The 18295-nt window shown below is 39.1% G+C and overlaps 1 protein-coding gene across 1 annotated transcript; it reads left to right on the forward strand.

Annotated features, from left to right (window-relative positions):
• LOC139151495 (UPF0764 protein C16orf89 homolog) lies at positions 1–18209 on the forward strand. The gene is made up of 8 exons (XM_070724333.1): positions 1–545; positions 13781–13942; positions 14633–14783; positions 15456–15573; positions 15697–15859; positions 16471–16596; positions 17006–17062; positions 17592–18209. The coding sequence occupies exons 1-8, from the start codon at positions 323–325 to the stop codon at positions 17672–17674; spliced, it is 1083 nt and encodes a 360-aa protein (XP_070580434.1). The 5' UTR covers positions 1–322; the 3' UTR covers positions 17675–18209.
• The last annotated feature ends 86 nt before the right edge of the window (positions 18210–18295 follow it).

Raw genomic sequence — 18295 nt, forward strand, 5'->3', positions numbered from 1 at the left:
TGCAAATTAACTGTCTAACAAGGCGATAGTCTCTTTTAATACTCGTCGATTACCGGACGCCATGTAGCTATCGGCTCTTTTTTTTCTACAAAATCGCTGCCACATCTTGCAAGCGTGTCTCCCTTGATCGTCCGAGACTCGCCACGCGTGACGAGATGCGTTGTCCAACGCGAGGACTGGAAACTTAAAAGTGGGCGGTCGGCCAGCCTTGTTTCGGACACGACGTGGGTTGCGCTCAGCTGACCAGCTCAAACAGCAAGGTTTATCCCTAGCATCAGGTAACTCCCATCATTTGGTGATCGGAACGGACGCTTACAGCACAATGCTCATTCCTCACGACATGATGCTGCCGACTCTGTCCTTTATAGTGCTGCTGTCGCTACTGAGATCACCTGCCGTTTCTGCAACCGATCTGTCGACCGACAGAGAATATGAAGAGATACTGGCCAGTGTCTTGGACTCTCTGGACAACTCGGTGAACTACTTGAGTAGTCAGTACAGACATGTAAATGCTGATGTCGTTTTGGGTTTAAGAATGGCAGAAGGTAGGTTCTGAAATTTTCATATGGATTCAACTTGAGATGAATAGTCCACGGACAGATGCGACCCTCACTATTCATATTTTTATGGTATCTACTGTGATCTTCACCATCGTTAACCGACATTAAAGTCTTCATTGACGTTTTTATATCATTTTCCCCTGTCTTTATTTATCTTTTGCCCCTTTTAGTTTGCTTTGACACCCCCCACCACCACCACCAAGTTCCTTTCGATGCTAACTCTACAGATGTTTTGAAACCCTTGAATACGTGCTTGACACAACATGCAGACTTAGGCTCACCCCGAAATTTAAGATTTCCAAGATAACTGGAATGGAATTTCTACAATACATGTCAAGCACAATTTCCTTTCGTATCCGCAAATATTTCCGTCGCGGACGGCATTTCGCTGATTGGCTCGTAAAACTGGTGGCAATGAAATCTGTCAATTTAGTGTTTGATCGCTTACTTACCAGCGCGTATGGCGGTTAGCCTTATACGAATGCAAGTTAGTTTCCATTGCCACGTGCCTGGCTTGCCGTAAATAACTTGTATTTTCTTGTGGTTCAACAATATCTGAAGTTAATGGACCAAGCGTATGAAGTATTCAGACACGTTGTAAGAATTTAGTTCTACCATCGGCAAGGAAAGATGCATGATGCACGGTAGCGTGAAAGAGCTAAGCGGCTGCAGCACATGTGTCAGCAACTTTTCAAGTGCACAGATAAATCACCGTTGCAGCGGAATCACGTCGTGGCATCAAATCACAATGTTATTGCTTGGACTTGAAACTTTAGCTATTCTTCCGACACTTTCAAAAGGAGTGACAACTCCTGCCATTTCGAAGAGTTCGATATCTGGGAGATATTTCACAAAATGTCAAAGATCGAAACGATTACAATCACTTGTGACTTGTTAGAATTACTTTGATAGATACCATAGTAACGACTTTTCAGATGCTACAGTCCCCTCCTTGAGGCAAATCTGTATGTGTCTTCCAACTGATGTTAATTGAAGTCTAACAAACAATAAAGGAACAATAAATTAATCTCTGTATGTAATAAATTAACAAAATAGACATACGTAACTTTCCTATGGTCTTCCTGCTGGACAACATTCATTGATGTTTACGTTTAGTATAGACTCTCTCACAGCCCCTCGCTGGCTACGCATTGTGACTGGTGTATCCCAGGTTCAGTGAGGCGGTGGACCTTCGTCATTGAGCCAGGCCACACTGGTGCGTAGCCAGCGAGGGGCTGTGAGAGAGCCTAACGTTTGATACTGCATGTTAAAGTGTGCAATGTGATGCATAGTAAAGATTAAATAACTTTTCAGAAAGTTTGATCTAAACAAGAATATTTCATCCAATGGAAGTACAACTTACAAGTTAAATCACGTGGTCATATCACCATGCGTGATCTGAAACAATTTCGTTTTCGTTATTCTGTGATAATTTGTCACTAGGTGTGTAAGCCAAGAACAGAAAAGTTTGTCATTGATTGCTTAAAAAAGATCTATCGAATCTGAGTTACATTGTGTCAAAAAACGCATCGAAACCGGAGAGAGGACACCATTTTTAATATTCCACTTCAGACCCAGTGCAAATTTGCAAAACCCGTATGTATTTCTTGTTCGAGTCTCGCTTTCACACCTAATAGAACAACGCTCTTGGGAAAAGAGAATATTCAATATACATGTCCCGCTATGTAAAACCTCAAACTTTCGAGGAAACCTTAAACATACAAATAAATAATGAAAGTTTAGGGTCACTATGCAAAGTTTGGAACTAGAGAAACAAATTACCTATAATTAAAAAAACACTCAAAAGGGTAACCATCTAATTTGTTTACTATTAGGAAAAATAAATTATCGACTTTCACAAAAATAAGAGGTGAAAACTTCATTTACTCTCACAGCTTTATAATCGGTCGAAACAAGCTGAAGACTAGAAAAGTATTCTAAAAGTTTGAGAATCTGAATATCTGTCCCCGAGGCGCATTCTAACTCTAGCTCTGACGCTAAGTCTATGATCAACTAAACTCATTCATTGGTCGATGTGCTGAACCACATTAACGTAGAATCGCATTTGAGGTGTGACACTAAATTGCGTCCGACATTTGAAAGAATGCGTCTGTCAGTGCGTGTCTTCATCCGTTGCGAGACCAAATTGCGTGCAATGTATGGCCAAATGCGCCAATCAACGCGTGCCTGTTATTTTTAAATGCGATAAAATTCGCGATGGATCTAGAAGGGTAACTTTTGAGCCAGCCATAATGGAAACCGCCACAATTGACTCCACGTCGGTGATGGGGTACCATTTCAGAATTCAAACCCAGATGTTGTAGTCTCCCCGGAGGCTGGTTTTGGCATCGATGCCTCGTTTCAATGATGAGAAATTGCATGGCTTCGCTTGGTCATGCTGATTTATGCGTTTATCGAAAGCAACAAAGACAAAATTCCCCAAAGCAGTTGCTTTCGACGCTGCGGAAATGACCACGAGAGGGAAAGGGAATGCAAAACAAATTCTAGCAAGCTGTGTGTAGCGCCACGCTCTCTCTGTAAACGACTTTGATAAACGAAGTTGAACTTAATAAAGCAGAACAAGCGACCCGAGGGGATGCAAGGGTATGCAGTCTTGAGCCAGTGTCCTCACACAACCTATGAAGACTATCCGCAGACCCAATACATGGTCCGCATGATGTTTCCCTACTTGATGAAACAGAATGATCATTTTAGACATGCAATTATCACAATAGATAGCGATGTCATACATATCACAATGGACAAAAGCGCTATGATTGAACCACTCCTCGTGGATCTGTAAACGAACCTAGGTTTATGATCAAACTCGATTTGATAATACATCATCGACAAACATCTTCTGGTGTATTTGTTTCTGTAAACTAAACACCGTCCGTGTATCCGCAAAACATGATTTGTAGACGTTACGCTTGTAAAGTTTCAGTGGTCACTTCAAGATTCAAAAAGATAAGACGAAACGACAAGATTCCCCTCTAACACTTTCTTACATGATGAAGCAAACTTGAATTATATATAATAGTAATATAAATAAGATATTGATACTAAAATATTAAAGTAAAATGATGATTAGAATAGATGAGACAAACTTTCGACAAAAATATGTCACATTATGTAGCTTGTCACGCGTGCACGACAACATTGTTTTTTCTATTTTTTTCCAATATATGTTCGGGTTTATTGTGTGTTTAAATGTGCAGTTTGTTAATCCTAAGTTAATCCCAATGTTTTCCTGAGTCAAGCCTTTTTAGTTGATACAGATTAAACTACTTTAATTTTGCGTAAAATACATGTCATCGAATTTGCATGTAAATAACTAAACTCCAAGCTCAAAATGTTTGGTGTCCAAGCATTACGTATATCCAGCGGGCAAGACATCGACAACAAAATAGAACGTCACATACAATCAGTAAACGGATCGCAATTCAACTGGTCAGAGCGCAAGAAGGGGTAAAGATGTACTGATTGTTTGCTGATTGTTTGCTGTCTCGTGTCCTTTCGGAACTAAAATATATTTTACTGTGAAGTTTAGGCAGGGAATGTATGCACGTGACTGTTTCTAGTTCGACAAGGGGCATTGAAATGTTACGAAGGACACCTTGACGGGTTTTTCTTACTTTGAAGTTCTCTGCAGTCGCAATCAGAATTCATGCAGTTTTTCTTTGTGACGGAATTCTCTGTGAAAAGGCTGGAAGACCATAATTTAACTTAAGGAATTATCCACGTAAAATGATATGTCCTCGGACACGTCGACGAACACGTATGTGCAAGCACACCAATACAAACCCCCCTCACAAACATTCACACACAAACGATGACACAAATTGTCAACGAGGGGTATCAAAATGTACTTTTCTTAAAATTTTGAGAAAACACACAACCCGAGGGTTATGTGTCCTTTCTACGTAGATGTATACGTATATACGCGGAAAATGCATGTCCTCAACAAGTATAGGTTTTACCAACCCAGGAGTACTACCATCTCAGCAAAATTTATGGGCGTTTTATCAGAATTTCCTGATATTCATGTTGTGGAGATAAAATCGCCGATTGATGTTTCCAAATATGAGAATAGGGACGTGTATTGTTTTGAAAAATTATACTTTTTGCCACACACGACGCACATAAATCGATAAGATGAGAAATATGAAATTGTCTGTACACAGTCCCTCCTCCCTACGGTCTATGCCAACACATGAGAAATTCCATCTACTGTAGGCATTACCTTCCCAAAGTTAACGTTCCTTATTCCTTTTACAGCGGGAGAAACATTTTTACGAAAAACGGTGTTCGGTTTTTTGTTTTAACTTCCCGCCTCGAAAATAAAAGACTTTAACTTTCGCTTAAACTTTCCTCAAGCAACTTTCAACAATTCTCTTTCAAAATCAAGAATAAAAATTACCCGATATTTACCGATACTTGAAATTCAAAATGGCCGCCATCCCCGTGTTATCTTTATGGGGAAATAAAATTCCTGATTTTCACAAAACTAAGACGGTGAAACTTTATTTACTCCGTAAACTTCAAAATGAGCACCCACAAGTGGTAGGTAAAAAGAGTGTTGTAAAAGTTTGAGAGTCCGAATATCTATCTCCGAGGCGCGCTCTATCTTAAATCCCTGAAGCTTGTGAAAATGTACTCAGACTGTAAGTTTATTGCCCACGCAAATGCCAAAAAAGCACGTCGCGTGACACGTTTTTCACGCGAAACTTTGACAAACTGCAAGAACACTAGATATGTCGCAGGATTGAAGAGGACGGGGTCAGGGGTTATGGACAGTATATGAGTGCCAGGTGTCTCCAGGTTGCAATTTGCCTGTCAAATTAAGATGGCCGACATTGTGTCTTGTCTGTGAATAAAGGAGAGTAAAGGAATGAATTTCAAGTCAACAAGACGCGAGCTTTCTAAGCGCCGATACGTGAATCTCGCCTGGAGAGACAACATCCCCCTGTAAGTTATTTGGTTATGATCCTAATCGTCGATATCACTCACAGTTCCCAGAATGAAGATTGACTAGACCCGGATAATTTCAGAACAAAAACACTTTCATTCTTTTTGCGAGTCAGAGAATCGCGTCGAGTCTTTAGTGCTGACGTTCTCATAAACATTACTGTACAAGTAATTGCAATCAATCTACCGGTATTTCATCTCTATTAGCGGTAATTGTAGGTGTATTTTCCATTATTTCTGTCCTGTTTTGTGAGACGCAGTACTGTTTTGTTTTCTGAGTCCAAAATCATCTTTAGATGTCTGTTGCTAAATTGCAAACACGGTCTGGTCAATGACGGTTTAATCGTGTTCCGTAATTGCTAGTGTTGAGACCCGAATTTTAGTCCAAACAAGGATTCATTTGTCAACAATATCATCGAATATTGCACACAGCGCCATGAATTAGCAAACCCAGTAAACATTTCACCATAATTTGTTTAGACGAAATATGAACATCTAAGGAGACGAATATAAAACGTCACTTGTTTCACAGAACAAAGATAAAGAAATTTAACAGGACAACATTGACTCCTAGCACGGTTCTTGTAATTACATGGTGTAAAGGCATTTGTTTTCCCGTACAAGCTCACTCAAGTTGATCAATTTAATTTATGTGGATAAAACTGATTTATGAGCATATGTAAATTAGGTTACTTACTTTCTTTTTTTAATCTTTCTGTACAAATACCTTTCTTTCTGAAGTTGTTCATTCAACCTGCGCCAGTCTTGTGTCAAACTTCTATATACTCTGTCTGTCTCCGTCTGTCTTTATCTCCCTTTCTGCCTGTATGTCTGCCTGCCTGCCTGCCTGTCCCTTTGTCTGTGTTTTCTGTCTCTCCCTGTCTTTCTTTGTCTCTCATATCGAGCCTTCTATATCCTAGTTCCTATAAATTGTTTACGAAACCCGGATGTTATGTACCTCTCCCATGTGAACGTCTATCTCACCAAGACACTCTCTCATCTAGTCTAGCTATAAATCTCCGCCAATTTCCATCTTTCGTCAAACTCAGTCCCTTCTATGTGTTCGCCTGTCTATCTGTCTGTCTGTCTGACTGACTGTCTGTTTGTCTGTCTGTCTGTCTGTCTGTCTGTCTGTCTGTCTGTCTGTCTGTCTGTCTGTCTGTCTGTCTGTCTGTCTGTCTGTCTGTCTGTCTGTCTGTCTGTCTGTCTGACAATCAGTTTTTCGCAAGATAACCACTTTATGGCGGTTGTGTGCTATCTCGGGTCTCAGAAATCGATTTCTTCCCGGAAGAAGAATGAATAATCATAACTGCCGAAAGTGAAGTATACAGATCGCAATTTCAAAGATCCACTATAAACCAACTTCAGTAGTGTTTCGACCAGGAGAGGGTGAACGATGAGTGGAAACTTTCATTGGCAACAAATTGCCATGGATTTCTTTAATACTTCCTTAGGATGTCCTCCTATGTTAATTACAAAGATGGCCTCGTAAATACTTAGATGACTTTAGAGGATCATCATTTAAAATACTTTCTGCAATTTCTCCCTGGGAATAAAAGCTGAAGTGGTTATAATCAAAACGTATCTGATTGATGATTGTGTGACAGATTGTTTGTATGATATCGCTTAGTGTCATACTTCACCAAGGGATCCTTGCAGACCTCCGTCTACGTCAGACAAACACTTTTGAACATGTCCCCCCCCCCCCCCCCCCGCTAAAATGTGCCTTGGAAATTCGTCATTAACACATTAGCAGCCACTTTGACTCGGTTTGTCATTTTTCTCGCGTGATACAACCGCTTTGAAAATGTCAGATCACAACTGTAGCCATGCATATTTTACCGACATTCAACCAAAGCGACGAGACAACGATAGGGAGCCAAGATCATTTTCAGTTAATTTCTTTGAAGTAAGATTGATTGAGTTGCGGATTCTTCTAGTTCAAACTAGACTTACTGAGACGCTGGACTGAATCAAAACAGTCTTGAAGACACAAACTTCAAAGTGTAATAAAAATGCAATTGTTTTAAATCATTTTTCGATTTACATTTATTGTATCTTGTGTTACTCTTGGAAAAATGATATAGCCAAACATGTAATTTTCTAATAGTGACATTTATCTTTTCCCATTGGCATAAAGTTACAACAAGGTCGATAATAAAATAAAATGAATTAAAAGGAAAATGTCATTACCCTGGTTAATTAATTAATGCCAATTTGGGCAAAAGACCTCAATAGGATAAAATAACGTGCTTCATAAGAATATGAATATATTTGTCTTTAGCTATGCAAGAAGATCCACATGGGACCAATGATAATTAAAACACGCGCACAGCAAAGGAGACTTATTGCGCTTGACCTCAAACTCTCTCACCTGTTTCCAAGGATAGAAGTGAAAATACGAAGAGGACGAAATTGTGTTTGATCTTCCTGTTGCTAACTTGCTGAAATAGGTTGTTTTAAGCTAATACTGACATGCTCTTGAACAAAGATCATTTCAAAAGAAAACCTGCAGTGACCCAGTGTCACGCATGCACACAGTGCGAGTATGAGCACGGTATTCGCAACAGAGCTCAGGCTCTACCTCAACGAATGTTGTCATTTCAGATATCCTTCTGACTGACCACACTTTGATTCTCTTGGATTCATTGCAAGTGACGCCACAGCTTCCATAGAATGCGGAGCTCGAAGTTGTTCGATCATGGCAAAAAGCGTGAACACTAGATTATCCAAAGAACAGAAATTGACGATTCAAAATTCCTGCATATGAAGAAATGAAATTGAGAAAGTTTATAATTAACAAGGATAAGAAGATCCATTTTCTTGACCGTTAAAAACATCAGTCATGTAAGTCATGTTGATGAGAACCCCGATCTAAATGGTCCTGTTATAAAATAATGCCATCAGTTTATTCGTTTCCTTCGTTTTGTGAACTTTGGCCTTTTGAATACTGAAATATATCGACAAAACAAATTAGTTTTTCCGCAAACGCAATCAAGGAAAACATACTAGTTGATTGTTATAAATGGCACTATTATAGAAGATGACCAATGCACGATTTATTAAGAAGATAACTAACATGTTTTTGTGGCTATTACTGTCAATCATTTTCTTCAATAGCTCCCTAGACACCTGGGAAGAGTCGAGGAGCAGCACAACTGATGATGAACCCGACATATTGCGAGCCACTGAAAGACAAACACGGTGTCTGTAGGGACCTGCTCATTTGTAATGATTTAGTGACACGGCGGACAAGCAGATCAATATTTTGACATCAAATATTTGAAGTGGGATAAATCATACTGCCCTTGGCAAGTCTCTGTGAACGACACGTGTGTTGGGTCTAAAAAACGCGCAGTAATCATCCCACTTAGACCTGTTTGGCGGCAATTTACATGTTTATCAATCTTTGGCAATTATTCATAGTCTGCGCGCAAAGTTGCGATATTACACCTGCATTACACCTATATACAAATCACGCATCAATCGTTGCGATGTTTTGCCAAAAAGTTCACTCTTTCAGCATACTCCTAACTAATTGAAAGTGAGATTTGAGAGTGTATGTCACCTGCATGTTCTGCATACTATACTCGCATTAGACATTCGGGCCACAGCAGACATGAGTTTGTTAACTGATGCGTGTATCCCATCATAGTAAATGTCGACTGTTTTCTGGATTAATTCTGGATATATTTGGATTTACCAGATAGAGGGACCGTGGATATACTGTGCTTAATAAATAAATAAACAAACGTGCAATAAAAGAATGGGCAACAAACTTGTAACCCTGTAGCTATTGCGAAAGTCAGAGGCAAGTTAACTAATGAAAAAACGTGTTCAATAGGCCAATATCAAAATCAGTGTTACGTCGCTAACTTTCTTCAATAAAGTGTTTTCCACGATATGTATATCATTAGATTCTTAAGTCTTTTGAGAATATTCTTCATTTGTATAATTCATTTTCAAAGAAGAGATTGATGACTTTTTGTGTTTTGATCATTCCGTGAGGATAAATGCTCTAAGAGACTTTGGGGAGTTTTACTTGGAAACTTGGGATTCGCAGGGAAAGATTGCAATACAATGACCTTAAAGAACTGTATTTACCGATAATTAAGATTAACAGTAATTTTAGTTGGGTGATGGGTAAACTCTGTCGTCGGTAACTCTTCTTCGTTATTTTGCCTTCTATTCAGAAGTGTGTTTGGATTTTTTTTGGTATAAGATTCGAGTCTCTTGTACTTTAGTGTCATTGCGGCACGGTTGAAGAGTAGTGTACACAACATAGTGGATGTAAACTACAAGTTGTTTTCTTGCTTTCTGTCTGTCGTCTGTCTGTCTGCTGTCTGTCTGTCTGTCTGTCTGTCTGTCTGTCTGTCTGTCTGTCTGTCTGTCTACCTGCCTGTCTGTCTTTCTGTCTGCCTTTCTTTCTTTCTTTCTTTCATTCATTCATTCATTCATTCATTCATTCATTCATTCATTCTTTCTTTCTTTCTTTCTTTCTTTCTTTCTTTCTTTCTTTCTTTCTTTCTTTCTTTCTTTCTTTCTTTCTTTCTTTCTGGGGGGCTCTTTAGTTCTGTGCACCATCCCAAAGCCTTTGGCTGCTACCTAAGTTACTGATACTGTGATACTGAGGACTGAGTCATTAATACGCCACCCTTGTCTGTGTCAACAAATGACAATATTGCCGTCACTTCTGTACGGATCCCTTGCGCTTGTTGATTATATTGATAACGAGTGATGGAAGAAAGATTCACTGAGTGTACATCTTACTCCGGACATTGCGGTAAAACTGAGGAGGAATACTGGTGGATATAGACAGACAGGCAGGCAGACCTCTCTTGCGGGTGTCATGGTATTCCATGACCCCATTGAGAGTAATCAGTCTAAATCCTGTCACCAGTCAAGGTGATGTTGGCTCGATATAAATCCATTCCACTGATCAAGAGTGATTTTAAAGCAATATTTTAAAATTCGCTTTCAATTATCATTTCCGTCTGTATGAAACCCCAATGGTACAATATTGTCAACAGTATGTCGGTATTTATAGTCTTCCAAATTCCCCGACCTCAAAGGAAAGATTTCTTTTTAATTCAATACAGGAGGACACGTACTTTAATTATATTTGGTGGCATTGACTTACTGCCAGTAAATCATTTAATCTCAAGTACTAAATGACATTTATGAAAGCACTGCCTTTGAAAGACACTTATCGTATCAATGTGTTAAACATATGGCTGGAATGTTACCTGTTGAGGCAGAGTGCGCCAAGGGGATATTTAAAATATTCTAGCCCGCAAATTTGTACAGTTCATTTTCCACCTACCACTTGTAGGGCTCATTTTAATTGGAGTAAGAAAAAAAATCACTTTCTAAGTTTTTCTCATATCGAAAATCGTATTTTTCTCCACAGCGTTAACACAGTAAACGTTAGTTAATCTGTTTCTTTAGTACCAAACTTTGCACGGTGACCCCCTGTGTTTTATTTTTAATTTGGTATGAGAAAGGTTGAAAATTTTATTTTTTAAAGATTGAGCAAAATTTTACGTATTTGACTTACAAGGCGCATACTACCTACACTGATACAAATCGCTAACAGTTTTCACCGAGCTTCTGTCAAATCTAGAACCAAGTAAATTTAACGGACTGTGGATATTTCAATCAATTTAAGCCCTGTGTCATTGACTAGGGCACCTGCTCAATTACGGGGTGATCATCGTCCGAGTTCACACATCGATGGATTTCGTCGTTTAGGTCTAGTTGTCTTAATGGAAATCCGATACATTCGATTAGGTCGAACAGCCGGGATAATGTGTTGGAGCCGTTGACGCGATCAAACAGTTTATGTTTGTGCTTTACTATTCTTCACCGTCAGCTCGTAGCCACGTTACCAGGTTCAATTTGATATGAAAATGATCTTACGCGAAGAAAAAATTAAAAATTCCATCATCGATACAACTAAAATTAATTTTAACCAAATATTTACGTATGTGTGAAAGTTTATGTGGTAAAGCTCTCTGGGCGCCAATATTCACCGGCAACGAGTCGACCATTAAATGGTCTCTATCGAATGATCTTATTTTGGAAATCGTTTGAATACAACCAACTTTCTACCAAATCATCCACCAAATCATGAGGCTTCGCGTCGCGAGACTCTGTAATTGTTTTTTTTTAGCCCTTGCAATCTAATAACAAATTTATCAATATACGGCTTTCAGTAATGACGTCATCAAAGCTGTGTGACGTCGTGGCTACCCACTGGTTTCTATCAGTGATCTTAGGAAAGAACGTTCCTAAGGGAAAATTCGTTTTAAAAATAAACCATCATTTTGCAGTGTACATGTGATAACGTTGACCTTTTTTATTGTAAATCGACGCGTCTTAAAAGTGCCTCTGAACAGTGAGATTGGCGACGTCACATACAACAGACTGATGCTCCCCATGGGGAGGCGTATGATTACCTCTTTTAATAAATCTTGATACCCCGGAGGGATATGTGTTATATCGCTGAGTGCCATCACCATTGCATAATCTGAAATAAATTGTGTTTCTTTGACAAACTGGAAGAAAGGAATACACAAAGAAAATATCGTTTTTTCAAAGATAAGTGGCGAAATTCGTCGCGTGAGCACAGAACAGTTACTCGGTATCACATTATGTTCACCAATTTGAACAATCGTAGTTAAGCTAATTTAAGAAAGCTAAAGTGTATAAACTCTAACGCAGTTTTGCACTTTTTTATTACTTCAACAGTTTACACGAAAAGTCCGAGAGAATATATATATATATATATATATATATATATATATATATATATATATATATATATATATAAATGTACCGGTACAAGTATATATACCACTTCCTCCAATCAAGTACTAGTAATTTTCATCATACTTGTTATTAGTAAATATGGTTTGAAATGGATGTGAACTGATCAATAACCAGATCTGTAATACTGACTGTGTAACCCGTGGTTTTGCTGATCAACATATTTTCATGGAGTGTAATTTTAAAACGGTGATATTTTTTTTGAATGAAAACGTCTTCACAAGATTGAAAGATTCGGTAGAGTAGTGGTCTCTCTTGGCGGAGACCAACATTCGACTGAATCTTCTACCGGGCCAGTAATACATGGCAATCAATAATTTAGACGTTTGTTCATCAATTACACTAACGTTGCAGTCCGAAGTTGAATTTTCATATTTTCATAGATTTTGGTGACAAATACTATCGCATGTTTCCATAACAACTGATACCAAGTTTGAGAAAAAAAAACCGAATTCATTTTGGTTTACCAACCATCGTATAAGGCCTACCAATTCAAGTTTAAGAACGGGAAATAGCATAGGAGACATACAATATGACAACAACAGCAACGAGTCATCTAAGAATTTTCCAAGGAAAAGTGTATAGTGGTCTAATATTGTACAAATTACCAAATGGAACAAGATTAATCACCATAGGTTGGAAGGTCGAATACGATACGTAAGAACATCGATTCGTGATCTAGATCAATTTTAAACCATAATTTCAATCGTGCACCGAAAAGGATTCACTTCAAAGGTAGCATGTATGTGGACAAGCACAACAAATTCGGTATTGACAACACTTTAGCTAATACAATGTTTTCTGGTAAAAGTGATACATATTTGAAAAATACTGAACTGTGATCTCATTTCATAGTTATTGTCCCTTTGCAAGTTCACGTTACCCCCGATGTGTTTTTACTCTCAATATTTTGCCCGTCGTTGTATTCTCTGAATGACTGCTCACTTGCCGTAGGTAGAGCTACGCTTCCGTTGTCTGTCAGCACACAGTAAATCTGGAATGAGCAAGAGTCGATCCTTTCCGTCCGCTTGCCTCCGTACGTACGGAGGCAAGCGGACGGAAAGGATCTAGGCTAGGAATGAGCAAGAGTCGTTTTGTTGTCGGCAATAAAACGCGTTGTGGACGGAAATTATATGAAATTGACTTTAAGGTGAATGAACCCGATTTGCAGTCTGCCTAAATTGTGAAATATTACCACAGGGGACACACAGTGAGACACGTATAGTAAATCAAAGTTGCCGCGACCGTCGCCATATGCATACCACTCTTTCGTTTGTGTCATGGAAGGAGATACAACCAAGGGGTGGAGGGTGTGGATGGGGGATTAGGGAGGGGGGTGGGGTAGTAGGGCCGGGGATGGAGCGCAACGAAAAATAGAAGTGCCTGTATTCCTAATTCGTTTCCTTGTATGGTTGCCTATACAGGACAACTGAGTGTGCTTTTGAAGAGAATAGAAAATTTCAAACTCGTGCCGCCAATCCATCAGGTTACCTTCGAAACGATGCGGGTCATTCATGCGAAGATGGCGTTTCTGTGTGACGTAATACTGCCCGAACTGGCGACCTCTGACCCCGAACAAGGATCCTGTGAGTATACGGTGCTCAGCACATGCAAACAATTATAACGCCAACAGGACGTTGATTTAAAAGAATTTTGCTGACGAAAAAAGCTTTCGAATTCAGGTTGAGAATCTGAATCAGAATCAGTATCAGAATTGAGTGGAAGATTCGCAAAATATCTCTGTACCCGTAAAAATAATCTAAAATAACAGTATTGAGTAACTGATTTTTAAACAACTCAGAATACTGTACTGTTCCGAATTATTATTCATTTGTTGGAAGTAAAGCATTGTTTTATCTTGTCATGCTCTGCCGGACTGAACCAATCTCAGAGCATATCATGTGTGTAAGATAATACGGAACGATTACACGATTAAATTGTTGCTTTTGAAACTGGAGAAGGCCACTTAACTCGATGAATATTTCATGTGGTTAAAATTGCAAATCGTGTAGATTTCGATCACAGTATATCGTTGATTTCCCAGTTGACATGGCGCCACAGTCGATGACTCTTAAGTGCACTTGACACCTTGACAAGGAAGGCCGTGCGCAATTAGATTGTTGATGAAAGAGTCGCACACTGGCAAGTGAAAGACACTTGCAGAATTACCGACATAAAAAAAGTTTTTAGTCTTCCACCCGCCTGTCCACTTTTTCATCAAGTTCTTCACAGTTTTACTGAGCTGCTGAATTACCTTTGATGCTTCTATCAAACAGATCTTGACAAGGCGTTGCGCAGGGGATTTTGGGAAATCAACTCGCCAAGTAGAAAAGTCGACCAGGATCTTGTAATTGAGCCTATCGTTAGTGGAGAGTTTCTGAACGAGGATACGACGGACGAGTGTGTGAGGGAACTTCTTGGAACGAGGTGTGTGTAACTGGTGGTAAAACAGTTTGTTGAATCATGCACTGTTCTTGTCAGCCATAAATCAGTGAGAGCTTACCTTGAAGCCTTGAATCAACCATTCCCGGCGATGTGAATATGAATTTGAATATAACCTACGCGCCTCGAAAGTGAAGGACTTAAACCTTCCCACAAACTTTCCGTAAGCAACTTTAAATCACACCCTTTCGAAATCACTAATAAAATCAGAAGTTACCGTAAAAAATTTGCACTACAGAAACCCGATATTTACCGACACTTGAAATTCAAAATGGCCGCCAATCCTCTGTTAACTCTGTGGGAAATAATTTTTTTGGTTTTCACTAAAACAAGCCAGCGAAAACTTTTATTTACCCTGAGATCTTCAAAATGAGCCCCCACAAGTGGTAGACCAAAACAGTGTTGTAAACGCTTGAGAGTTAGACTCTGTCCTCGAGGCGCATTCTACCGACAAATCGCAATTCAATCATAGGCCTATTCTGCATTGTTTCCCACAAAATAAAAATATTCTTATGCATCTTCTTTCATGATTTTCTTACTTTCTTTAACCATTCCGATTTCCATTTTTATGCATAAGTCTTTTTGTCCTTGTTACATGAAATATACCCACGGACAGTAATGTTCTAATCCACGCTCTTTCTTCTTCTTCCCCAACAGCAACAAAGATACTCCGCCATGTTCTGTGTCGGATGCGTGCATCAAACTGATGACGTCACCTGGTTACAGAATGTACACCCTAGCGCATCAAGTTTTCTACCTTGAGGTTGCCCAGCAGGTTAGGGGGTCACCATATCCATGCTTCAACGTAGAGTGGTGTAACTTATTGTTGCGTCGTTATTTACCTGTTTCTACCTCGTTGTCTGTCTCATTTGCTTTCTCTCCTTTCCCGCTATTTTAGGCCGGGTGTGCCTATGAAACTGTTCAACGCATGCAAGAGAACGACATCAGCGTCGACCCGGATGTAATGATGAAGACATTCTGCACGAATATGCTGACGGAAGCTGAAGAAATCGCAACAGACGGGTTTCCTAAGGAAAAACAAGATTTATTCATGGAGCAGGGTAAGACGAAACAGTGAAATCGAAAATACTTTCATATTCTGCAATGGCGTGAAAAGTATTGAAAATTACTTGGGGAGGGAGGGAGGGGGGGGGGGCAAATCGCACTAATAATAGGATGGAAATTGGAAACTATTGTTGTGAGGTCAAAACGATCGGCGATAAATCAGAATGAAATGGACACTTTATCGATTAAAATATCCAATTTATCTAAATATGAAATATGAACTATATTTGATTTACTCTTGATGCATTTTAACGACCATTCTTGTGAAATTACCCGTTTAGAAACTGAGTACACTACTGAATGCTATAAAATGTATTACTGCTGACAGTAAACGACTCACTTTATTGAACACTGTTTGATTATTTCCCGCTTCAATGATTTCCAAAGCTTACGTAAATGTCTCACTTAGAATTCATTGTAAAATTATTAAAATCGCAACACAATGCAGTCAAATTGCGGGCGATTATATCAATTCAATCCATGAAATTGCATGAAACTTCTTGCAAATTATTTCAAAGTGGCTAAGTATATTTTAAATGGTTCTTCATTGCTCTGAAAGTGAAGAATGGCCGTTTGATTGGTTTCCGTCAACTTTTCACCCGCTTAGGACTTCTGTGCGGCTTGGATGGTTATCGCGGATTCTTCCGCTCTGATTGGCTGCAGGTGATTCTGAATTGGCAAGACCCAAGTGGCTGTTTCAAGGGTGGTTATACTTCAGATTTCGCTCATAAAGGTTGGTGTGATTTTCCAGCAGAATTATCTACCCTAGAGGGTGACATTTTCATGTTTTATGACCAAGCGTTTCACTTTCCACAACGTTGTGCGCTGTTTATTCAGAAGCCGCTTTTAGACGAAAAAATGAAATGTCTATCTGGCGCTTGACTTTCTATTTAAATATTTATGCAGCGGAAACTATGAGACAAGATAGTCTAACACGACGTCAGCGTGTCTTTTATATACCAATTCTATTGTTAGGTAAAATGAGTAACATCTCAAGGTGACCCTATGCACGATATAGTCTGAGGCAATATTCGTTCAAGACGACAGTCAACTGTCAATCACACTCACGTGACATTGAAAACCACAACTGAAAAGTCGAGAGCTGTTAATTTACTTTGTTTATATTTTTATTCGTTGCTTAGATGATTCTGACAGCAGCAATAATGGAGGTGTGAAAAGAAGAGAAAGGATTTTGAAGGGTAAGTTTTAAAGAATGGGCCATATGCGGCGGTGAGTTGATCTAGAATAACGTAGAAATACATGATTCATGTGTTGGGTTACTCTCGGCAGTAGATTTCGTATCTTGCCAGTTGTTCGCTCATGAGAATTGTGGGAATACGCGATAAGAACTCTGAGATGGAGAGCTGTTGAATATGATGATTTCAAATTTAATTTTAATATTATAAATTTGAATCAGTTTCACCTTGGTACGGACTTCATGAGAACAGAACGATTTCCTTTCGCTCTCTTTTCTCGGACGAACTGTAAACTATCTGACTAAACCGCTCCTAACTGAAAAAAGTCATTACCAGTAGCCTAGGGAGTATTTTGGCTCAATCGCTGCATCTCAAGGAAATGTACCATCTTGACGCTGATGGCGTCTGTCAGAAAAATGCGACATTGTGTTGCACATGATTGCTCTGCGCAGTTACTGAAATGATCGAATCAATACCAGGGCCATATCTTTATACTTTGAATAAATATGGAAATAATGAAATTGTCTTTCAGATGGCTGCTCCTCCCACAAGACGGCAGTGGCAGTCGGGATACTGAGCGGTTATCTGCGTTTCATATTGGAAGCCATGATATAGACATTCGGATCACCAAGGCAACAGGGCCATCGACAACGCGGGAATACTGTCACATATGCTCAAATTGCATCGAACATGATGACTCTCACGCCTATAGCATAAGACTGCCCCTACGGTGACCAGTGACCACTGAATTTTAAATGGGAAAATATGTATGACCCCCTGCATAATTTACAGACTGTTATAATCGTAGGCCGAGCCTTTTAAAACTTTTAGTGCTGTACAAAGAGGCAAAGAATACGTTGTATGTACTGCGGATTCATCCAAACGTCGCTTACCTGCCCTGTCTCTACATCCATGACATCATTTCCGTGAACATGTGAGAGTGAAAAAAACAGAAGACTGCCAACTGAAGATTTGTGTGCAGAAATAGATCACAAGAACTATCTAGTACTATTACTTAACCTATAAACAAATAGATATTGTCGCGCAGTTTAAACTTATAATTCGAAATTCAACCAATTTCTGAAAAATGTAATATATGCAAATTTTGATTTACCATACCAATAAATGCTAAGAGCATTATTTAAACTATTGATGGCAACTGTTTTATTCTTCGATTTTTATAAATAACTTTTATAAGTATATTTTAAATATTGTTCGTTCAAAGTTATCGTCGCA

This window comes from Ptychodera flava, chromosome 15 (genome assembly GCF_041260155.1).
Source record: "Ptychodera flava strain L36383 chromosome 15, AS_Pfla_20210202, whole genome shotgun sequence".
NCBI classification, from domain to species: Eukaryota; Metazoa; Hemichordata; class Enteropneusta; family Ptychoderidae; genus Ptychodera; species Ptychodera flava.